Source organism: Tupaia chinensis, unplaced genomic scaffold (assembly GCF_000334495.1).
Source record: "Tupaia chinensis unplaced genomic scaffold, TupChi_1.0 Scaffold000047_1, whole genome shotgun sequence".
NCBI classification, from domain to species: Eukaryota; Metazoa; Chordata; class Mammalia; order Scandentia; family Tupaiidae; genus Tupaia; species Tupaia belangeri.
Window position 1 is genome coordinate 3,903,847 of NW_006159505.1, and position 25,556 is coordinate 3,929,402.

Here is a 25,556-nt window from a genome sequence, read left to right on the forward strand (position 1 = left end):
TCTGGTTGTAACCATGGAGACGATCAATACTTATGGCACTGCTAGGTGTGACATCTAGCATGCTAGAGTAATACAGTGATGGTATAATGAGTTTGAAGGGTCGTGGGGGTTCTCCTTCACTCTCTCTCTCTTTCCCCGTGTAAGACAGAAAGAATTGGGGCAAGTAGGTAGCATGTAGATCATGGCAATTGTATTCCGTATGGCTACTGTGCAGTTCAGGTCCTGGACCTGCAGCTTGGAAAACATGATGGGTATGCATTCGTGTGTGCCCAAAATAACAAGAAGAGAATGGAGTAGAAGGGACTGTGGTGTAGTAGCCATTGCCCCGGCAGGGTCATTTTTCTTTCCCTCTCTCTTTCCTCTTACATACCCTATGACAAAAACCTTAAAAAAAAAAAAAAAAAGATTAGGCATTTGCACCTGCTGTGTTAGCTCTTTCCTTTAGTGTGTGTCTATATTCATGCATGTGCCTGCATATACATGAGCATGTGTGTACACATTTAGCATGTAGTGCGCCCTTATAAAATGTTAGCTGCTTTTATTTATTTATTATAGGGATTCATCATTGATTACTACTACTTGCTTCTAATTGTGGTTTGCATTCCTGTGAAGTAGGTTGCCAGTATTTTGATCCCCATTTGCTAGTTGAAGACACAAGACAGAAGCTTTTACATTTCTAAATAGTCTCACTTAATTAACATTGCAGATATCTGAACCTGATGTTACTGCTCTTTCTGCCAGCCCACAGGGGGAAAATAACTTTTTTTTTCTCTTTTGGCACTTCTAGAGGACATTCCTAAAATAGAAAATAGGATTAAATATTTAATTAACGTCACATTGGACCAGTTCACAACTTTTTATGCTTAATTGTTTTGGTATTTAAGAAGTGCTTTGGTCCAGCAGGTGGGATGTAGGTAAAGGTGGCTGGGTCCCACATGACTAACTGTGTAGTTTGAGTTTTGAAGCCAGTGGCTTGAAAATCATGCTGGGTACATGTGCATGCATGCCCAAAATCCTGAAAGAAGAATAGAAGAGAAAAGATTGTGGTGACCCCTCCCCTGGGGGGGAGGTGTCAAGGGGTGATTTCCCCTCTCCAGGGTGGGATTTCTCACTTTCTCTCCCCACCCCACTAGCTCCTGCTTTGAGTACATGCACACTATAGCGAAACTTAAAAAAAAAAAGTGCTTTAAGCTATCTATAATTTTTAAGTTTTTGGGCATGATGTCATTTAATGTAGCATAGCCCTATTGGGGCAAAAAGTAATCTTTAGCATTTTGTATTTTTTTTTTTTAAAGTTTTGTTATAGGGCACTCACCAGAAATCACCACCTAAGGGGATGACCATCTCTTCCATCCTCCTCCTCCTATCATGCACACATGCACGATATGCCAGTGTGATTTTCAAGCCAACGTGTGCAAGACTTGCACTGTGCCATCAGCTATGTGGGGTCTAGTGCCTTAACCTCCTCACCACCCCTGTTGGCCTGCATTTCGTATTCTTAAAGCCTTAAACATTATTAATCTTTTTTTTTTTTCTTTAGAGAGAGACTTTTGCTACAGGGCATGTGCGTTCACCATAGAGACAGAAAGTGAGAAATCATCCCTCAGAGGCGATGGCTACACTACAGTCTCTTTTCTTCCATTCTCCTCTTTGGATTTCGGGCACGCACACACCGGTCTGAGTTGTAAGCTGCCAGGTCCACTGCCAATCCTGGTCGACTACATGGGAGTCCAGTGACATAACCATTATGCCATCAGCTGTCCCCAAATCATTCATCTTAATCCAAGATTAAGCTGATTTACATCAGTATTGATTTTGATGAAAATAAATTGGTATCCCACCTCCACCCCTGCACATTATATTTTGCTCTCAGATAAGTCAAAGGCATAGGAAGATTTCAGGCAGTTTTCTGAGTTCCTACTTGGCCTGATATTAATATATGAACTTCGAGATTTCTTGCCAAAGATCTAAAGTGAGTTTAACTTCATGTAGAATAAATATCAAACCATTGGATCATTATATTATTCCTATGAGTTGTACTTACAAATAAATAGAACTGAACATTTTTCTTTCTTTCATGTGAGAGGATGGGGGAGAGAAACAATGACAGAGACAGTTACTTTCTGCAGTGAGACACCACATGGTAGTCCCACCCTACCTACCCTTCCAGCTAGTGAGGATTGTGGGACAGTGTGTTCAGGTAGACTGGCCTCTCATGTGGCTCCAGCATGGCAGAACAATGCCCTACCTGCCCCATTGCAACTGGGCCCCAGTCAGAGGCATACATGCACACACACACACACACACACACACACACACACACACAGAAAGGGGGGGAGAACACCTCCTAACAGGGCCTAGTCAAGATGCAGTCCTTTCTCTCTCCATTTCTACATCCTGTCAGGATCCTGGGCACCTAAGCTGCATTTTTAGGAGTGTTATTCCACCAATACCAGAAACCATTTTCCACTTACTAAATTCTGCCACCTGTTCATTTTACTGGCTGAAATCGTTTACAAAATATTTTTACTTTCATTTCACTCATTTGATCCTCATAATAGCCCATTGTAATAGGTATTATTCTGATTTTATAGAGGGGAAGTTGAGGCTGACTTATCTGAGGCTCTGAAGCATCTTTGGAGACCAAGCTTTTAACTTTATATTATTTACACTATGTAAAAGATAAAGATATTAAGCTCTAGAGATGTTTTGTATGAAAAGTCAGAAAGAACCATTTTAGAGAAAGCAAGTTCTCCAGCAGTAAGTAAAAATGACCGTTTCTACCTTGCTATCACTAAATTATTTTTGTTATCTTGTGTTGTATAGTAGATTTATTTGTAAACTTGAATAAGATTATGTTCCTTATGTTGTTCCCCAAATAGAAATAAAGATTTAGGGGGACCAGCAGTTAGCGTAATGGCCATGTCGCTGGACTCCCGCGTAGTCGACCGGTTCGCGTCCCGGACCCGGTGGCTTAAAACTCACACTGGGGGGGTGGCGTGTGGGCCCAAGATCCTGGGAGGAGAATGGAGGAGAAAGGATTGCGGCGTGACCATCTCCCCTGGGGGGTGATTTCTCGCTTTCTGTCTCTATGTCTCTCTCTGTCTGTCTGGCGAGCGCATGCACCCTATAGGGAAAAAAATCTCTCAAAAAAAAAGAAGATGTAGAATTTTAAAAAGATCTGAGAAGAATCCTGTTCTTTGTACTGAAACTATGGTAGAATTTGTTATATCTTGGCTTGAAGTGAACCTTATCAAATATGATATAAACTGCAGAAGCCAAGAAAGAAAAGTTTGATTAATATAGCTGCATAAAAATGACCACTGTATGCACAAAGCATAGTGTAAATTGAGAAAAGTATTGCTATTCACGTGACATAGGGCTAATTTTCCTTTGTAGGGAGAACTTTAACAAATTAAGAAAAAGTTAGTTCAGTAGGAGGAAGAATAAAGGAAATGCACATATGTTTCATGGCAAAGAAAATGCAAATTACTCTTAAACATGTGAATAGTACTCATTTTCACTTATGAAATAAGTATGTAAGATACACAATTTCAGGGCCAGCAGATGGTGTGATGATTGACGTGTTGGACTCCCACATGGCCAACCATGGTTCAAGCTGGCAGCTTGCTTTCTCTCTCAGTTTCTCTCATCTCTCTCTGGTGAAAGCATGTGCCCATTAGAAAATTTAAAAATAGTAATAATAAATAAATAAAATAAATAATTTAAAAAATGTTCCTATTGGGACCAGCAGTTGGTGTAATGGCTATGTCGCTCGACTTCCACGTAGTTGACCGTGGTTCAAGTCCTGGGCCCAGTGGCTTAAATTCATGCCAGGCATGTGTGAGTGCATGCCCAAGATCCCGAGGAAAATGGAGGAGAAGGGATTGTGGCGTGGCCATCCCCCTGGGGGGTGATTTTTCACTTTATTTCTATCTCTCCCTGTCTTTCTGATGAGTGCATGTGCCCTATAGCAGAAACCTCTCAAAAAAACCCAGCATCTTTCAAAACGTTAAAAAAAAATATAAAAAATTCCCTATCTTGTTTAAAGAAGAAAAAAAAAAGATACACAATTTTACTTACCACATTGACCAAGCTAAAGTTTCAGCACTCATTGAGTTGGAAAAGGTTTGAGGAAATAGTACTCTGGGGGTATTGCTGGTAGGAATGTAAATTGACATAGGCTTCATGAAGGAAGTGCAATTTTATATCATCTGTTAAAAAGCATATATCTTTTTTTTTTTTAAAGCATATATCTTTTGACCCAGTGATTTCAATTCCAGAATTTTATACTTGAACACATACAAAATAATTTATGCACAATCATACATTGTAGCACTGTTTAACAGTCTTTGGAAATTTGATCTCACCTGGATATCTCTAGTCAGGTCTTCCTTTTTATTCTTAGCATTGTTTTGTGTTCTCTTTTTTTCTTAATCAATTTTACTAGGGAGTGGTTTATTAGCCATTTTGAAGTTCCATGCAGAAAAATTGAATCAGCCAGGATTGTTAGTTTCAATCAGCAGAAATCTGCTCTGGCAGAAAAGTAATTTATTGAGAAAGAAAACTAGGTTATTCAGAATTACCATGCAGGTGATGATTCTAGAAAACTAGGGTCGGAATAACAGCCAGGATCAAAAAGCAAAGTCTATATAATATGAACTCTTTGAAAATTTTGAACATAAGTATACCTAGTATAGCATGGATGTTTATAATTTTTATACTATGTTTATTTCTTGAGAGAGAAGTGAACTGCCAGCAAGATCCTCATGCTGTGATCCACCCCCAGCTCAGCCAGCGAGGATCATGGGCATACACACTGGTGTCCAATGTGTACAGGAAGACTTTGGGACATAAACCCAAGACCTACCATGTGGCTTTAACATTGTGTAATGTTGCAGTGCCACCATGCTGGCCTATGAGCATTGTTTTAATTGTTTCTTATTTAAGGAATATATTTTCTGTTCATTGGGTATTTATTTACATATATATACATATACATATATATATACATATACATATATATGTATATATATATATTAGATGAACCTGCAAAACTAGTAAGATTATAAATATATATGATCAAGTTTGTTAAAATTTTTTTTGAGAAATTTTTGCTATAGGGCATGTGTGCTCACCAGAGAGACAGACAGAGAGAGAGAAAGTAAGAAATCACCCCTCTGGGGTGATGGCCATACTGTAATCGCTTCTCCTCCATTGTCCTCTCGTGATCTGTGGCACTCATGTACAAGTGCCCATCTTAAGTTTCAAGCTGCTGGGTCCAGGACTCTGAACCACTACACCACCTGCAGGCCCCAAGTTAGTTAATTTTATTGTTTAAGTTTTCCTGCTTTTTAGCCTGCCTGATCTACCTGCCTTTAATTGTAGTATATTAAATTTCTTTATCATAATTTTGTATTAATTTGTCCTTATAATCTTACTAGTTTTGTAGGTTCAAACAAATGATTGTTATATCTTCTCCATAGGTTGCCTTTTTTTTTTTAATGGACATAGTGATGAAGACTTTATTCCACAGAGGCTACTATAGTGGGATTTTGTAGTAGGAGAGAGAGATTGGGCTCAACTTTGCTTATTGCCCTTAATCATTATGTAATTTTCTTCTTCCTATTAATGCTTTTTTCCTGCCTTTGCCATGCACTAGCTCTGTGGCCTTGGGCAAAGCCATTTAACCCCTCAGTTTCCTTATTATAAAATGGGTATAATACTTACCTTATAAGTTGCTGGGAAAACTCATTGAGAAAATACATAGTAAGTATCTGACATGTAATAGATTTCCTGTAAAAGTACTTTTTGCCTCAAGGGTTTTGCTTTTTCCTCTTTCCTTCCCCTTCTCTTTGAAAGCATCTAATTTTAAATACTATTTGCCTATAACTGCAAGTGTGCTTAAGGGATATGGCTGAAATATAGTCATCAGTACTTTTTAAGTAGGAGAAGGGAATGGAATGTTTATTCTTAATCCAAGGGTCTAATATTGCTCTAGTACTTTGCAGAGCTTCAAGGTAGTTTTCTGCGTCAGCATTCAGTCTAATGTTTCTAGCTGTTTCTTCTATGTACCTCAGATATATTAAATAATAATCTTTCTAAAATAGTTCAGACAATAGAAAAAGGACAAAAGGCAAAACTTTTTGTGGGGCTTGCTTTTCTAGGAGAAATATTTATCAACCTCAGTGAGATATAGGCTTATTAGTACATCTTAAAATTAATACTATATTTAGACCACTAAATATACATAGAGGATATAAAGAAATTTCATGTACATTTGAGGAGGAAGAAATATGTACTTTCCTTTTATTGATAGCATTTAGTCTTTTATTCCTATTCTTTGATTTTTTTAAATGTACACACACACACATACACACAAAACAGTCAAGAATTGAGAGAGAGTAGACAGATCAAGGTGTGATCAGTCTCTGGAGAACCTTGAGTGGCATGTTAAAAAACTTTAAGAATACATATTTCTAATTCATGGTAGAGTGTGTGCATGCATGTGTGAGAGTGTTGGGGGGAGAGAGAGAGGAGCACCTTCCACAAGGTCTGGTCATCCTGCGATTCCCTTCCTCCAGTCCTCCAGTCCTCCAACCCATAGTATCTGGGGCACTTGAGTGTGTACCTAGCATGTTTCAGGATAACAGGACTAGGGATTTGAATTGCGGTCTCCATATGGATCCATCTTCTTTTGAGCAGCGCCATTACCATTGCACCAAGGAGCTGGCCCCTAAAGTTGTGACTTCTTTCTATAGTCCAGTCATAACCACTGAAGGCTTTGAGGATTAAAAAATCAGATTATATACTGAAAATATATAAAGATTATATATAAGACAGAGGACCAGCCTACGGCATAATGGTTATATTACTGACTCCCATGTCATCGACCTCAGCTTGAGTTCCGGACCTGATGGTTTAAAACTCATGTTGGGTGTGTGTCTGTGCATGCCCAAAATCCCAAGAGGAGAATGGAGAAGGGATTGCAGTGTGGCCATCCCCTAGGGTGGTGATTTCTCGTTTTCTGTCTCTCTGTCTATTTGGCAAGTACATGCACTCTATAGCAAAAATCTCTCTAAAAAAAATTATATATAAGATAAATACTTTGGCAGTGTTAAGTAAAAAATAGAAGGATGCAGCATTATTAATAAAATTTTGGTACATTTAAAATGTTACTTAGTAACATTTAACTAAGTGCTTTGAATGTAGTTTTTCCTTGAGGTCTGTTGATTTTTTAATTATCAGTGAGCCCCTTCCAGACTACCCTATATAAATAACCTTTTTCTTCTACCCAGCATTTATTTTCCTCCATAGCACTTAACACTACCTGCTCCCCAAGAGAAGTACTTTATTTGTACAGTGCTTCTCCCCAGTACTTAGAACAGTACCAAATAATCTTTAATACATATTTGTTAAATAAATGTACAGTCAAATTAAGATGACTTTTTTTTTTCTTAAATAGGATCTTGTTATGTTGTGATCCTACTGCCTCAGCATCCTGAGTAGCTGGTATCAAAGGCACATGCCACTGTACCTCGCTTTTATGATAGGCAGGGAATTGAACCTAGATCTTTTGTGTGGGTTCATTCTGCCATACAGCAAAGTTATTCAGTGTGTTCTGGGCCAGCCCCATAGTCTAGTGGTTAAGAAAGCTAGATCCTATGTGGTCAACCTTGAATCCCAATCCTGGCATCTTGAAAAACACTCTGGGTGCATGTGTGTGCACCCGAAATCCAGACAGGAGAAATGGAGAACAGATTGTGACATGACCATACCCCACTAGGAGTGCTTTCTCCTTCTCCCTCCCTCTCACTGTTCCTCTGGCAAGTGTATGTACTCTCTGGCAATTAAAAAAAAAGGTCAGTATATTCTACTATCACTGGACCTAACCACAGTTTTTAAATGTGATTTATAATGTGGGTGCAGCAGTAGGATAAGGTCTTGGTTCTTTCCTAGGGAGTCCTGTTAAAAAATATTTTCTTTTCCCTTTTCTCCAGAGTTTATATTCAGAGCACCAATCAAATTAAGCAAGCCTGGGGAACTTCGTGAGGAATATGAAAGCCTGAGAAAGGTACAGTATATATACTCTTATGACATTAATTTGTTAAAAGTCAGTGGGATAATGACATTAAAGAATGCTTAGGAGTTTTGATTTCCTGGGATTTTAAAACATTTACATGTATAGCCTATCTTTCTTCATACTACCTTATACCAGTTGTATTGGATTTGGAGCTGTAATGGAAGTAGAGTAAATCTTAACTAAGAGCCCCTTTTTGGTTGTCCTTTCAAAGACGAAGATGTAGCTCACAGGGCCTGTCATACCTGCAGCAAAACTGGCCACCAATGGGGGTATTCTTAGCACCTTTAACAAGTGCCCTTACTAATAAATGGTGGTATTCTCTTTCTTCATCTTGAAAGGGTCCTCTAATTACAGTAGCTGGTGTTATCTTTTATCACTTTCACTTTGTAAGTATTCCAGAAGACTGTAATAGAGGCGAGTAAGGGATAATGATAGAGTAATTTCCTAGTTAGAAAACATTTACCATTAGGAAAGCTTTTAGCTGTGCCCATATCACCTTATTCTTGGCATTTTCAAACTGATTGTCTGGAATTACCTATAGAATTAAGATTTCAAAAAGGGTGGTAATAAGTGTGTTGCTGGATTTGTGTCCAGCTCTCATCCTGGGGTACCACCCTTTACCCACCTTTATAACTGATGAAGTCATCTTTCTACATGCAGATAGTTAATATTTTATAAAGGTAAGCTATCCACTTAATCTGAATCAGGCATCATCACAAAACAGGTGAGACAATAATATTATTGTGGCATTTTATACTGAAAGAAAAACCAGTATTTAATAAGTTATTAAAGAAAAAAGAAAAAAGAAAACTGCTTAATTACTATATATTCATTGGCTTTCTCTCCTTTTTTAATTAAAGAATTATTGTATTTAATTTTATTCATTGTCATTATTATTATTTTTTTTATTTTAAGTTGACCAGAGAGAGACAGAAAGAGAGAAGGAAAGTGAGAAAGCAAGCTGCCAGGTCTGGAACTTGAACCATAGTCAGCCATGTGGGAGTCCAACCACCTACATGCCAGCCCTGGCTTTCTCTTTTAAATGAATATGTTAGATGTTGAATTGAATCCTCATGTTTCTTTTGTATTACTGTCGTGAGGTTATCTTTCTTTTTAAATTACTTACAAAGCAGGCCAGCAGGTAGAATGTTGGTTAAGACACTAGACTCGCACGTGGCCAACTACAGTTCAAGGTCTAGACCTAGCAGCTTGCTCTCTTACTTTCTCTCTCTCTCTGGTGAGCACACATGCCCTGTAGCAAATTGAAAATTTTTAATGATAAGTAAAATTTTTAAAATTACTTTTTAAAAAATTAATTACTTAGAAAGCCTTTTTTCTACATATCAAAAAATTATTTTCAGGGACTATATCAAAAGAACTACACAATTCTCTTAAATAAAATTCTAAAATATGCAGATACTTATTTCCAATATACCTTTTAAGAAACTTTGTTACTATGGAAATGTTAAAGCTATCAGTTTGAAGATGATCTTAAATCAAAAAAGTGAAGAGTTAGAGGTAGACAAAGAAGGCATAGTAAGAGTAGAGGTTTTTGTAGCCCTGGGAGAATTTAAGGAACTTCCTTTTAGGAAGGAGGAGCACAACAGTGGTTTTCTTGTTTAGTTAGTTAGTTTTGCTATAGGGCATATGCACTCACTGGAGAGAAAGAAGAGACACAGAGAGAAAAAGAAAGAAAAAGAGAAATCACTACCTGCGGTGGGGATGACCACGACACAATCCTTTCTCTTCCATTCTTCCTTTGAGATTTTTAGGCATGCATGTACACATACCCAGAGTGATTTTTCAAGCCACTGGGTCTGAGACTCAGACCTAACAGTTAGGCATGAGGGCTCTAACTGCCTTAACTACCATGTCACTTAATGACCCACAATAGTAGTTTTAAAAAAGGGAGACCAGCAGTTAGTGTAATGGCTATGTTGCTGGACTCCCATGTAGTCGACCGCAGTTCGAGTCCTGGACCTGGTGGCTTAAACTCAGGCCAGGCGCGTGTGTGTGCATGCCCAAGATCCTGAGAGGAGAATGGAGGAGAAGGGATTGCGGCATGGCCACCCGCCCCCAGGGAGGCGGTTTCTCGCTTTCTATCTCTCTGTCTCTCTCTGTCTGTCTGGCGAGTGCATGTGCCCTATAGCAAAAACCTCTCAAAAAAAAGGTTGATGGCACAATGGTGTTGAGTGAAGCTAGTCTCTTTCTGTATAAACTGAATTTGATTTGAGAAACACTTATCTATGTTATTTGGGCTAAGTAAAAGTTAGCTACAAGTCTTTATCCCCCAACACAAGTACCCAAGTTATCCTATATCCATTGTACAACCTAGGTAATGGAAATTCTCAGATCATAAAATTGGAAGGCACTAATCTGGCATATTCCTGCCATGGAGTACTATTCAGCAAGAAAAAAATTATGTGGGGCCAGCAGGTGGTGTGCCGGAGGTGCTGGACTCCCATATGGCCAACTGCAGTGAGTCCTGGACCCTGTGGCTTGAAAAACACTCTGGGTGTGTGTGCATGCATGCCCCAAATCCCAAGAGGATAATGGAGGACAAGGGACTGTGGTATGGCCCTCCCTCTGGGGGTGATTTCTCATTTCCCTCTCTGTCGGTCTCTCTCATGAACACATGTGCCCTATGGCAAAAGCCTAAAAAAAAAGAAAAAGATGAAATGATGTGATACATTCTACCACGTGAATGAGTCTCAAAAAAGATGCTAAGTCGGGAACCAGCAGTTAGCGTAATGGCTGTGTCTCTGGACTCCCACGTAGTTGACCGCGGTTTGCGTCCCGGACCTGGTGGCTTAAAACTCACGCCGGGCATGTGTGCGTGCGTGCCCAAGATCCCGAGAGGAGAATGGAGGAGAAGGGATTGCGGTGTGACCATCCCCCCTGGGGGGTGATTTCTCGTTTTCTGTCTCTCTGTCTCTCTCTGTCTGGCGAGCGCATGCGCCCTATAGCAAAAATCTCTCCCCAAAAAAAAAAAAAAAGTAAAAAATAGATGCTAAGTGGAAGAAGCCAGCTATAGGACCATATATCACATGATTTTACTTATAGAAAATGTCCAGAATAGACAAATATATAGAGGCAGACAATAGATCAGTGGTCGATTGGAGTAGGAGGTAGGAACAGCGATTCATAGTGAATAAACATGAAAGATTTTATTGGAGTGATAAAGATTTTAAAAACTGATTTGTAGTATGTTTTATAACTGTGAATTTACTGAAAATGATCGAATTAAACACTTGAAATAGATGGGTTATATGGCATAAAATATGCTTGAATTAATTTATAAATAATTAAAAGGAACATTTGGGTTGAGAACTGGATGAAGAAAAAGATATATCTTTTTTCTTTTCCTTTTAGAGATTTTTGCTATAAGGAGAGTGCACTTGCCAGAGACTCAGAGAGAGAAAGTAAGAAATCACTCCCCACTCTCCCCCGCCCCAGAGCGGATGGCCACACTGCAGTCCCTTATCCTCCATTCTATTCTTGGGATTTTGGGCAAGCACACACATGTGCCTGGTGTAAATTTTAAGCTGCCTGGTTTGGGACTCCAACCATGGTCAGCAATGTGGGAGTCCAGCACCTTAACTACTATGCCACCTGCTGGCCCAAAATGTTTTTAAAAATATTTATTTTCTAAAACAAAGCAAAGTATAATAAATTAAAAATCATCTATATGACTCCCTAGGGAAGGAATATCTTTAAAAGTTTCTACTTGAACAAGGAATGGTAGGCGAAAGTTAGTTCCATACAACCCATTACTCCTGCTTTAATGTGTGACATACCACTAATAATACTTTTTTTTTTTATAAAGACTTAATTTATTTTAAACATTTATTTATTTAGAGAGGTTTCTGCTATAGGGCACATATGCTATCCAGAAAGACAGAGAGACAGAAAGCGAGAAATCACTCCCCCAGGGGGAGATGGCCATGCTGCAATCCCTTCTCCTCCATTCTCCTCTCCAGATCTTGGGCACGCACGCACACGTGCCCAGCGTGAGTTTAAACCACTGTGTCTGGGGCTGGAACCGCAGTCGATTACATGGGAGTCCAGCGACATAGCCATTACATCATCTGCTGGTCCCTATTTTTAAAAATTTTATTTGTTGTTATTATTTTTAAATTTTACTGGAGAGAGACAGAGAGAAAAACAGAACATGAGAAAACAAGCCACCAGGACTTGAACCATGGTCAGCCATGTGGGAATCCAGTGCCTCAACCACCATACCACCTGCCGGCCCCATACTTTTTATTTAGTATATTTTATTATTTAGAAGGTCTCTGGTTGCTCTGTGAGGAATAAACTATTTTGGGCCTAGGAGTTAGGAATAGCAGAGACCTCAAAATAATGAATAAAACAAATTAGGTATTTGAGATTCCTGCTAAATGAATTTCAACTGCGCTTGCCAGAAATAAAACAAACCTAACAGATGGGTAACTGTGAGATGAAGGATATGTTAGTTTGTTTCACTGTACTAACCATTTTACTAATTATATGTATTTTGTAACATCAGGTTGTATATCTTAAATATGTACGATATAATTTATCTAAAAAACAGAACACATTAGAAGTTTTATTTTTGTTAGGTAATAAAAAATCTGCAAGTAGGCAGTTCAGGACTGATAGGGCAACTTGGTGACATCAGGGATCAGGCTTCTTTTGTTTTTGGTTTAGATGTCAAGTGTGCCTGTCTCCTTTGTGGTGTGAGGTGGCTGTTCCTTCTCTTAGAATCACATCCAGGGAAAAGGGCGTATGCCAGCTGAACTGGGTTCCTTTAAAGCACCTTCCCCAAAGACCTCCCACCTGTTACTTTACCTACATTTTATAGTCCAGTGTCATAGACTCCCTCTAGCTGCGAGGGAGGCTGGGAGGCATAGTGTTGTAGTTAAATACATTAATTTCCTGAGTTAAATTAGGATTCTCTTAGCAAGGGAAGAAAAATGGATATTGAGTAGGCAACTAGCAGTCTCTGCCTTGTGGGCCATCGAAGATAAGACCACTTAGGGCAATATAGAAGTAAGAAATGTGTTGGGCTTAACCAGGATTGAGGTTTTGCCAGAAGTATGGCAGAAGGAGAGATGCAGTGAACTTGAAGGTGTATATGTGAAATTACTGTAGTTTTGGACCATGGGTCTAGGTTATTTAAGGAGGAAATTGAGGACATAAGGGGCATGATGGACAGTGAAGAGAAAAAAAATGGACTGGAAGCTGTGATTTGAAGAAGAATGGTAGAAATAGTTTCCAGCATACCAAAAAAACTGGAAAGCTAAAAAGGGTTGTCTGAAAGTGTGAGACTTAAATGTGAGCTTTGGAAGGTGGTTTAGTTATTGGACCTTGCAAGGTGTGGGGTATGACTATGGGAATACATAACAGAAATCAGATGGAGGCTAAGATTTATTTAAGGAGGAGGTGAAGGAACTGAGAGTATATGCCAATGGTGAATTTTTTCAGAATGATCACTGGAGTATCTGGAGAGATTGAAATTCAATTGCTGAGATTTTTAGTGAAAGAGGGGAGGGGAAATGATAAAGAGGGCTCATGAGTATTACAGTCTGATGATAAATACTTAAAGAAGGTAAGATTTTTGAGGATATGATCTAATTTAATTGCTTTTTTCACTTATCAGTGTTTTTGTGTGTGTGTGTGTGTGTAGAAGACTCTATGGTACTTTTCTATTCTGTGAGGTTATTTCCTAGCCTGGATGAGGAATAATTCACTTTACTATTCCATCATCATTGGGCATTTACATTATTTCCTTAGATTTTAAGGAGATACCACACTGAGTACCCATGAGCATATGTGGACAAATATATCCTTCAGGTTGATGTCCTAGAAGTAAAAATGGGAAACAGTATATACACTTTTAGTATTTTGGTATTTAAAAAGACTTTCAGGACCAGCAGGTGGCATAGAGTTTAAGGCATTGGATTCTATATGGCTCACTGCGCAGTTTGGGTCCCAGGCCTGGAAGCTTGAAAATCATGCTAGGCGTTTGTATGCATGCCCAAAATCCCTAGAGGATAAAGGAAGAGAAGGGACTACACATGGCCATTCCCCCTGGGGAGTGATTTATCATTTTCTCTCCCTCCCCTCCCTCTCTGTTTCTTGCTAGTAAGTGGAAGTCCTCCGTAGCAAAAAAGAAAACCTGACAATTTACTCTCTCACCGACAGTATAATAGAGTCCCTTTTTTCTGAAAACCTTGTTGAACCTTCATTACTGTTTTTTGATATTTTGCTTTCCTGCTAAATAAAAATATCTTAGTATTTTAATTTATATTTCTCTGATTACCAGAGAGGAGGAGCATTGTATATGTTTAATGGCCATTTGTATGCTTTTTCCCTGGTTTCTTATTTATATTTTTCTGTTGATTTCTTGTTTATAACCTGAAGAGGTGAAAACCAGTTCCACTTTTTGAATATTGGTGATCTTGAGTGCTGATAACATGCATTTTGTTGTTGTTTTTCTGTGATCATATAGTTTTATTCTATTATAAAGAAATTTTCTGATAGTTTATGAAGTTTTAAGTAGAAAGAGTATTAATACATGCCCACATCTTGACACATTGCTTGAGGGAAAGAACTGTATTGTTTTCATTATCATTATTTAAAAGTTTAGAGATACTTCGTTAGATTACTCCTTTCTGCCTGTGGACGCCGGCGGGGAAGCATCATTGAGCTCTCTCTTCTCACTGCCGTCATTTCTAAGTCCGAGTCTCGCAAAGAGCCGGAACAGCTGTGGAAACTCTTTATCGGAGGGCTGAGCTTTGAAACAACCGATGAGAGCCTGAGGAGCCATTTTGAGCAATGGGGAACGCTCACAGACTGCATGGTAATGCGAGATCCAAACACCAAGCACTCCAGGGGCTTTGGATTTGTCACATATGCCACTGTGGAGGAGGTAGATGCAGCCATGAATGCAAGGCCACACAAGGTGGATGGAAGAGTTGTGGAACCAAAGGGGGCTGTCTCAAGAGAAGATTCTCAAAGAACGGGTGCCCACTTAACTGTGGAAAAGATATTTGTTGGTGGCATTAAAGAAGACACTGTAGAACATCACCTAAGAGATTATTTTGAACAGTATGGTAAAATCGAAGTGATTGAAATCATGACTGACCGAGGCAGTGGCAAGAAGAGGGGCTTTGCTTTTGATCATGACTCTGTGGATAAGATTGTCATTCAGAAATACCATACTGTGAATGGCCACAACTGTGAAGTAAGGAAAGCCCTGTCCAAACAAGAAATGGCTAGTGCTTCCTCCAGCCCTAGAGGTTGAAGTGGTTCTGGAAACTTCGGTGGTGGTCGAGGAGGTGGTTTTGGTGGTAATGACAACTTTGGTCGTGGAGGAAACTTCAGTGGTTGTGGTGGCTTTGGTGGCAGCTGTGGTGGTGGCGGATACAGTGGAAGTGGGGATGGCTATAATGGATTTGGTAATGATGGAAGGACTTTTGGAGCTGGTGGAAGCTACAATGATTTTGGCAATTACAACAATCAGTCTTCAAAATTTGGACCCATGAAGGGTGGCAACTTTGGAGGTAGAAGCTCTGGCCCTTATGGAGGTGGAGGCCAATACTTTGCCAAACAACGAAATTAAGGTGGCTGTGGCGGTTCCAGCAGCAGCAGTAGCTATGGCAGTGGCAGAAGGTTTTAATTAATTGCAAGGAAACAAAGCTTAGCAGGAGAGGAGAGCCAGAGAAGTGACAGGGAAGCTACAGGTTACAACAGATTTGTGAACTCAGCTAAGCACAGTGGTGACAAGGCCTAGCTGCTACAAAGAAGACATGTTTTAGACAATACTCATGTGTATGGGCAAAAAATACGAGGACTGTATTTGCGACTAATTGTATAACAGGTTATTTTAGTTTCTGTTCTGTGGAACGTGTAAAGCATTCCAACAAAGGGTTTTAATGTAGATTTTTTTTTTTTGCACCCATGCTGTTGATTGCTAAATGTAGTAGTCTGGTCATGATACTGAATAAATGTGTCTTTTTTTTTTTTTAAAGTTTATAGTAAATGCACATTGAAATGAAAAATGATTTTTAGGAAGAAATTATTTCCATATTGATCTCCTTCTTTATGCTTCTATTCTGTTAGGTTGTCGGGAAAGTCATGACATTTTTCCATGTTTTTCTTTTATATGTTCTTTTCTTTTAATTTCTTTTATAAATTCAATCACTATACATCACTTAGCCTGTAAAGTAAATTCTCTCAGCATAATACACTTCACACCAGTTCAGTTGAAGATACTAGACATGTTATCATCAACATAAATAATCCATTTCTGGGGACCCGCAGTTAACGTAATGGCTATGTCACTGGACTCCCATGTAGGCGACTGCAGTTCACGTCCTGGACCCGGTGGCTTAAAATTCACACCGGGCGCGTGTGCGTGCATGCCCAAGATCCCGAGAGGAGAATGAAGGAGAAGGGATTGCGGCATGACCATCCCCCCGGGGGGTGATTTCTTGCTTTCTGTCTCTATGTCTCTCTCTCTCTGTCTGGCGAGCGTACGCGCCCTATAGCAAAAACCTCTCCCCCCAAAAATCCATTTCTGTGTTCCATAAATGTCTTACCTCTCTATTTTTCTCCTTACAGTCTTTCTTTGTACTCTCCCCCTTCTCCCACCCTCTTCCCACACTGTATCCAGTATCCATAACTATTTCCCATGCTTCTGTATCCTCAAATCTTTCAGTTTCCATGATAGAATGTAGACAGTTGGTATATATTAAGTGGAGACATACAATCTCTCTTTCATAGCCTGGCTTGCTTCACTCAGCATTAAATCTTCCATATTCATCCACTTTCTATCAAATACCAGGGCCTTGTTTTTTTCTGGCTGAGTACTATTCCCATAGTGTATATGTGCCACACTTTTTCAATCCATTCATCTGTTCATGGACATTTGGATTGGTTCCGTATCTTAGCAATTGTAAATAATGCTGCAGTAAACATAGATGTGCAAGCACTTTTCCAACTGAGCATTCTCTCCTTTGGGTATATATGTGGGAGTGGAACTGCTGGATCATATTGTAGTTCTATTTGTAGATCTTTGAGGAACCCCATATTTTTCTCCAAAATGGCTGGACTAATTACATTCCTACCAGCAATGTATGAGAGGTCCTCTTTCACCACAGCCCTGCCAGCCCTTATCTTTTTTTTTTTTTTAATCTTAGTAATTCTGACTGGAGTGAGGTGGTATCTCATTGTTGTTTTGATCTGCATTTCCCTTACAATGAGGGATATTGAGCATTTTTTCATATATCTTTTGGCTATTTGTATGTCACCTTTAGAGAGTGTTTTTTTTTCAACTCATTCTCCCATCTTTTAATAGTGATGATCATCTATGTTTGAGGCAGCTGCTTGAGTTTCTTGTGTATTCTGGTTATCAGCCCCTTTTCTGATGCATAGTTTACAAAAATATTTTCCCATTTTGCCAAGGGTTGTCAATTCACACTAATTGCTGTGTCTTTTGCTGTGCAGAAACTTCTTAATCTGATGTAATCCCACTTATATATTTTTAGGATTATTGCCTGTGCTTTAGGGGTCTTATTTAATAAGTACTTTGCCTACCCCAATGGCTCCCAGAGTTTACCTAATGTTTTCTAACAGTAGTATTATAGTTTGAGGTTTTAGGTTCAGATATCTGATTCACTTTGAGTTGAATTTTGTCAATGGTGAGAGAATAGGGGTCTGGATTTGTCTTTCTGCAGGTGGATACCCAGGTTTTTCAGCACCATTTGCTAAAGAGGTTTCCCTTTTCCACTGGATTGACTAGTACCTTTGTCAAAAATCAGTTGGCTGCATCTTTTGGGGTTTATTTCTGGAGTCTCTATTCTGTTCCATTGGTCCACATGATTGTTTTGGTGCCAGTACCATGCTGTTTTGATTATCACGGTTTTGTAATATATTTTGGGATCAGGGAGTGACAAGCCTCCTACTCCACTCTTCTTCCACAGGATTTCTTTGGCAATATAGGGTCTTTTATGATTCCAGACAAATTCTCTAAGTGTCTTTTTCAAATCTGTGAAGAGTGTCTCTGGTAATTTTATTGGGATTATGTAGATTATTTTGGGTATAATTGCCAATTTAATTATATTCTTCTGATCCAGGAACATAGGGTGTCCTTCCATTTGGGTGTGTGTGTAGGTGTGATTTTTGATTTCTTTCTTTTTTTTTTTTTTTTTTTTTTTTAGCTTTTCATAGTTTTCCTTTTGTGGAGGTCTTTAACTTCTTTGGTTAGATTTATCCCTAGGTATCTTATACTTTTTGTGGCTATGGTAAATTGAATTACTTTCTTCAGTCCTATCTCAGTCTGCTTGTTGTTTGTATATAGAAGAGCTATAGATTTTTGTATTTTGATTTTGTATCCTGCCAGTTTATTGTATTTATTTATTACTTCTAGGAGTTTTTTCATGAATACTCTTGGATCTTCTATGTAAACAGTTATGTTATCTGCAAATAGAGATAATTTCACCTCTTCTTTTCCTATTTAAATGCCTTTTATTTCATTCTCTTTTCTGATTGCACTGGCTTAGACTTCCAGTACTATATTGAAAAGGCATGGAGAATGTGAGCAATCAGTTTTTGCTGAAAAAGTTTTCAGCTTTTCCCATTCAGTATGATATTAGTTTTGGGTTTTTCATAGATAACTTTTATTTTGTTGAGGAATGATTCTTCTATGCTGATTTTGCTGAGAATCTTAATCATGAAAGGATTGTATTGTATTTTATCAAACGCTTTTCTGCATCAATTGTGCTTTATCAAATGCTTTTTCTGCATCAATTGATATGATCATATGATTTTTATCTTTCTTTCTGTTAATATGGTATATTGTGTTTATGGTTTTGCATATGTTGAACCACCTTTGTATCCCTAGAATAAAGCCTACCTAGTCATGATGTATAATCTTTTTTATATGTTGCTGGATACAATTTGCTAGTATCTTTTTTTTATCCCCCCGAGAGAAATTTTATGTTGTTGGGCGTTTGTTGCTCACCAGAGAGACAGAAAGCAAGAAATCATCCCCCTGGAAGGATGGCCACACCACAATCCCTTCTCCTTCATTCTCTTCTCAGGATCTTGGGCATGCACACACATGCGGAGGGCGTGAGTTTTAAGCTGCCAGGTCCAAGACTAGAACCGCAGTGGACTATGTGGGAGTCTAGTGATGTAACCATTATGCCATCTGCTGGTCCCAATGATTTGCTAATCTCTTGTAGAGAATTTTTCTGTCTATATTGATCAGAGATATTGGTCTGTAGTTTTCCTTCCTTATCATGTCCTTATCTGTTTGGGGGATAAGGGTGATGGAGGCTTCATAAAATGAATTTTGGGAGGGTTCCTTCCTTTTGGCTCTTTGAAAATAACTTGAGTAGAATGGGGGTTAATTCTTCTTTAAAATTTTGTAGAATTCAGAAGTGAAGCTTTGCTGGAGGTTATTTATAGGGTCTATTCAGGCTTTCTGATTCAATCTGATTAAATCTGTCCTCCTGATTCAATTTTGGTAGACTATATGTGCCCAGGAATTTATCCATCTCGTGCAAGTTTTCTTGTTTGCTGGTGTATAGTCCTCATAGTATGCTATGGTGATGTTTCGTATTTCAATTGTGTCTGTTGTAATATTTCCTATTTCATTGTAAATTTGATTTATCTGATTCCTTTCTCTCTTCTTTAGTCTAGCTAATTGGTTGAAATTGTTCCTCTGTTAACACTTTGAATATATCTTCCCATTCTTTTCTTGCTTGCATTGTTTCCTGTGAGAGATCTGATGTTAGCTGGATGGGAAAATCTTTGTAAGTATCTTGATGTTTCTCTCTTGCCAGTTTTAGTATCTTGTCTTTATGGTTTTGGCCTGTCTGGCTATGATGTGCCATGGAGGGGATCTTTTAGGGTTGATTCTATTTGGGGTCCTTTGTATTTCTTGGATCTGGATGTTTGAATGCTTTTCTAAACGTGGAAAGTTTTCTTCCAGGAATTGGTAGAATAGGTTATCAATACCCTTATTAGTTTCTTCATCTTCTGGGATACCAATTATTTGGATGTTTGGACATTTAATTGTGTCTAATATTTTGTGTATATTGGCCTCATTTTTTTCGTTGTTATTTTTTCAGTCTTTTTGGTGATTTTTTTTCTAAGTCAGAGATTTTGTCTTCTATATCAGAGATTTGGTTTTCTGCATGGTCTAATCATTTCTTAATTTTTTGATTTCCTGTATTACAGTCGTCATCTCCATTTGATTCTTTTTTATGATGTCCATTTCTTCTTTCAAATATTGGAAGAAATTCCTCTTCTCTTGGAGTTTGTTGTCTCTTTTCTCTTCCATCTCAGAGAGTTTCATCACCATGAATGTTCTGAATTCTTTTTCTGACATTTTGGTAACTTCTCTTTTTTCAAAAGGTGGAGGTAAGTTACTGTGTTTTCTTGATGGAGATGTATCTCCTGGTTTTCTCATGCTTGAGGCTCTTCTCTTCTTTCAGTCATCTGGTGGTGTATTCACTTTTGGATAACTCTTTGGAGAACATTTATGCATCTGTGAACTTATTTGCTTCCCTTTTGCTGTGAAATGCTGCTGTGCCAATGTCTTTCTTCTGCTGTAATTAGCAATGTGGTTCCCACAGGAGGAGTTTTCTGTTCAAGTTTCTCAAGAGGAGTTTCTCCCTTTTAGCTGGTGTTTGTGGGGGAGGGGGAGGATTTCTCTGTGCCTCCCTGTGTTTAGATGTTTGAAAACTATAAATCTAGACATGTCTCGTTGCTCTGGGAGGTGGAGGCTGAACAGAAAATGATAATGTAGTGAAAATAAGAGAAAGAAAGAAAGTCATGCACCGCTGTGCTGTACGTGAATTCAGCAGGGGCTACAGATGATGTAGTCTGAGAAGCCTAAAACTGCCCTGTCCCATGTGAAGGAAAAAAAAGTAATGAATTAGAAAAAGAAGAAGAAGAAGAAGAAGAAAAAGATTGGCACCTTCTAGCTCAGAGTGGGGGGATGGACTCTGACCTTTGGAGCTGGGGTTGGAGCTGGGGCTGGAGCTGGGCTGATTCCCTGTCTGGGCAAGGGGCTGCAGATGGAGATGGCGTCTGCTTGAGACTGCCCTGTCTTATATGAAGGAAGAGAAGTCATTTCTATGCAAAAATGCATCATGACTCCCTACAACCCAGTATATGAGATTGACTGTTAGACATCATTGTCTTTTGAAGTAATTTTCCATCTCTATAAATTCTATTTATTGGTTTGGTTCAGCTTATTACTTACACCATTATTTCTTCTGCTTATACAGCTTGTTAGATACTTAAATTTGACCATGTAATTAAGTAATAGTCACTTTGGAAGTAGAGAGTAGAATAGTGGTTACCAGAAGCTGGGGATGGTAGAGGAAAAGTGAGGCTGAATAGAGAAGGGTCAATGGATACAAAGTTACAGTTAGATAAGAGGAATAAGTTGTAGTGTTCTATTACACAATAGGATTACTATAGCTAATAATGTGTGTTCTTGTATGTTTATTTACATTTAATCACTGTACATCTTTATACAGTACAACTGTGCCTATTAGTGAAGTTAGAGACATAAATTATCAACAGATAACTTTTCATTTTTGTGTATAGTTTAAGAAAGCCAAAAGAGAGGATTTTTAAATGTATCAGCACAAAGAAATAATGTACTTTAAGTGATGGATACGCAAATTACCTTGATTTGATTATTATACAATGTATATGAGTACTGAAACATCACACTTCTATACCATAAATATGTACAAGTATAAATAAAATAATACAACAGAAAAAGATGTTTTATGTTAGAGTTGGGAAACACATTGATCCAGCATGCTCTTGTTTGTTGTCTTTGAATCATTGGACTCTGTAGACTGAAGGAAGAGGAAAAGGCAGGCTTTGCTTCAAGATGGATTGCTTGGATTCTATAGAGAGGAAGATGAATACTTTTAATAAATCCTGTGGCTCACATGAGTGGTCTGGGCTTTCTCTGAATTGGTTTACTGACCTATCCATTGTTTTTTTTTTTTTTTACCCTTTTACCCGGTCATTTTTGAGGAATATTTTCTTCCCAGTGTTGGCTGAATTATTCATATAGTAAAAGGATGTAGTATCTAGATCTTAGCCAGAGAACAGAGTAATTGCATATGGTTAGTGAGTTACTAATGTGAAATATAGCTCTGTAAGGCAGTCAGTTTTTGTGACAGAATTTTTGTCCTAATTATCTTTGAAATTAAACTTTTTAAAGTCCTTTTATTATCATTCTACCTTGAATTAGTCATATAATGTTCTTTATTGAAACTTGAAATTTTATGTAAATCTGTTTGGTTGTACAGTATATCATGAGCTGAATGTTTAGCTGGCCTTTTCTGTTATCTGTGTTTCTGTCTATCTGTTTAAAAAGAAGCTTGTACTTACCTACAAATTTAAAATAGGTCCTGTCATAGTACAGAAGAAGGAAGTGGTTGTTGGCTTATATAACTTTTCTTTTCCCAATTAGATTGTGAAGTCTTTCAAGACCGAACTGTTTATTTTGTACTGCCTCTGTTATCTTGCACATTCACCAATTGCTTATTGAATTGAGTTGTTGATCATCTAGTTTTACAGCCTCATCTTTTCTGAGAAATTACTTATGTAAGGATATAAAGCTGGCTCATGATAGAACTAGATACATTTTAAGATTTCTAAGGTTCTTTTTGCCATACTGTTTGCTATTTTTTTCTTCTTTCCTCTAAATGTTATATAATCTTTGAGGAAATGCCCACTTTTGGAATGTGCTGGCACGCTTCTTTCTAGAGCCAGAAAACAGGTACAGAATCTCATAGTACATCTTTAAGTCAGGTAAGATGTATTGTACTAAGGGAGAAAGAAAAATACTCAAAAGAATAAGTTTTAATTTTGACGATATGAGGGAAGAACAGTTTGTTTATGGGATTCTCAGAATGTTAGACATAATTACTGTCTCCCTTTGCTATTTTTCAATACAGCGACCTACATGAGGAAAAACAGCTGAAGTAATGTGCTTTTAAAAGAAAATAACACTCTTGGGAAATCCAAAGGATGATTAAATTTAATTAGACTAACAGGTTATTCAGGTTATTTCTGCAATGTGCTGTTTTTCCTTTTTTTAAAAATTTTTATGGTTTAAGGAATCATTTCAGTGGTGCTTAAAACCTAGACTATTTTCCAGAAGCAGATGCAACCATTTTGTGTCTAGTACAAAATATTTTATTAAAATATTGATTAGTGAGTGTATGAATATATTCAAATGGCTACTTTTTTCCTTCTTATAAAAGTAAACAGAAATGGGACCAGCATATGGCATAATGGTTACCTTGCTGGACTCCCACACAGTCAAATGCAGTCTGAGTCTTGGACCCAGTGGCTTAAAACTTACACTGGGTGTGTGCGCATGCGTGCCCAAAATTCTGAGAGGAGAATGGAGGAGAAAGGATTCGGACATGGCCATCCCCCCAGGGGGTGATTTCTCACTTACTGTCTCTCTGTCTCTCCAGCAAACACACACACCCTGTAGGAGAAGCCTTTCTAAAAATAAAAGTAACAGAACTGTATAGTTCTGTGAATTATGGGTAAAAAAGTTTAGGTTATAAAAAAGGTTTAAAGGAGAAAGGGAAAACTTCTAATAATTTTGCTACCTAATATCCATATTTACATTTTAAAAATATAATTTCTTCCATGGAGAGAGAGACAGACAGAGAGGCAAGTACTCTCAATAGGGTCTTCACACTGTATCTTACCCCAAGACCCAGCCAGCCTGGACCATGGACATGGTACATGCTTGCACCCCTGTCATATACAGGGGACCTTGAGGCACAAACCCAGGACTTTCCCACATGTCTTCAGCATTATGGAGCATTGCATTACCATTGCACTACTATGGCTGGCCCATTTTAAATGTTTAGCATAAATTTAGGTCCCTGATTTTTTTTTTTATTGCCAGTAGAATCATGCACTTGCCAGAGAGAGAGCAAGGGAAAGAAAGAGTGAGAGAAAGAGGGGAAAGGCACCCCTCAGTGGAGCATAATCATGCTATAATCCTTTTTTCTGTCATTTCTCCATCCTCTTAGGATTTTAGGCATTCATGAACATGTACCTTTTAAGTTGCCAGAACCATTATTCAAACTGTGATTGGCTGTGTGGGATATGGCTTTCTATGCATAGCATTTAACCACTGCACTATGTGGCCCCAAGGCCCCTGATTGAAAGAAGCCTGTGCTATCTGGGGAAATGAAAACAAATAATACAAGTAATTTGTATTAAAAGTCAACGATAGAGTTATTCCGGGTATTTCGTTCTGGATGTTAAGAAATGTATTTAAAAATTACTTCATTTGAACTGCTGTAGGATGAATAGAAATTCTATACTCCAAGGATAGCTAGTTAACATTTAAAGTACTTACTAATAGGAATATATACCACACACTGAAGTTACCTAGCATTTGAAACACTATCAGTCCCTTCACTCCATAGTCCCTTCACTCTTATAGGCCCTTCAATTGTGTTTTTTCTTGTCATCTAGCACCTGAGATTTTATCAATTGGTGTAATGGATGTTATAAATGATTTTCAGTTTAAGAAAAAAGTTTGCCAGAGGACATGTGCACTCGGTAGAGAGAGATAGAAAGAGATAAAAAGTGAGAAAGTACCCCTCATGGGGAACAATCACACTGCAAACCCTTTTGTTCTATTTCTCCCTCTTTTTAGGATTCTGGGCATTCATGCACACTTGGTATGTTTTTTTTTTTTTAATTTTATTTATTCATTTAGTTTTTTTTTTTTTTTTTATTTGACCAGAGAGAGACAGAGACAGACAGAGGAAGTGAGAAAGCAAGCCACCAGGTCTGGGACTCGAACCATGGTCGGCCACATGGGAGTGTCCAGTGCCTCAACCACCATGCCACCTGCTGGTCCCAGTACCTGATATGTTTCTTAAGCTGACAGGTCTGGGATTTGAACTGTGTAGTTAGTCATATTGTATCTAGCTGCCTTAACCACCAATTGGCTGACCCAATTTCCAGATTTTTAATTTTTGTAATATTCAAACAAATATAAAAGTTGAGAGAACAATACACTGACCCCCAATATACCCATAGTCTAGCTTCAATAATTATGTTGATAAATAGTTATGAAGAGGGGGCCCTGTGCGGCCTCTCCGGGCCCCGCACCTAGGCTGTGACCGGTGGCGGGTCCTGCGCGGGCCTCCCCGGGCCCTGCGCGACCCCCCCGGGCCCCGCGCCAAGGTGGTGGCGGGCGCACCCCCCCCTCCTTGCTCTCCAGGGCGAACTTACAACCACAAGCAACAGAAAGAATCGTTAGCTGTCTTAAACCAATTGAGAAATATACTGTATAGAAGGATTTTCTCTACCTATGGACAGTGAGAAGATGATGGTTACCAGCCCTGCATTACCTCAGGGAAGAACAGGAACTACCCTACCATTCTTAGGGAAGCCAGATACC

At 38.5% G+C, this 25,556-nt stretch overlaps 2 protein-coding genes across 2 annotated transcripts in view; both read left to right on the forward strand.

Moving 5' to 3' along the window:
* The first annotated feature begins 244 nt into the window (after window positions 1–244).
* The window catches only part of RNF169 (ring finger protein 169), a 55,865-nt gene continuing 30,553 nt past the window's right edge, over window positions 245–25,556 (forward strand). Inside the window, exons 1-2 of the mRNA XM_027774530.1 lie at window positions 245–251; window positions 8,001–8,074. Coding sequence (XP_027630331.1) covers window positions 245–251; window positions 8,001–8,074 — 81 coding nt within the window. The remainder of the gene's footprint in view (window positions 252–8,000; window positions 8,075–25,556) is intronic.
* On the forward strand, window positions 11,150–16,092 carry LOC114009020 (heterogeneous nuclear ribonucleoprotein A1-like). Its single transcript, XM_027774475.1, is given in 2 exon segments — window positions 11,150–11,211; window positions 14,729–16,092. Coding segments are annotated over 2 exon segments (1,023 nt in total). The 3' UTR covers window positions 15,690–16,092.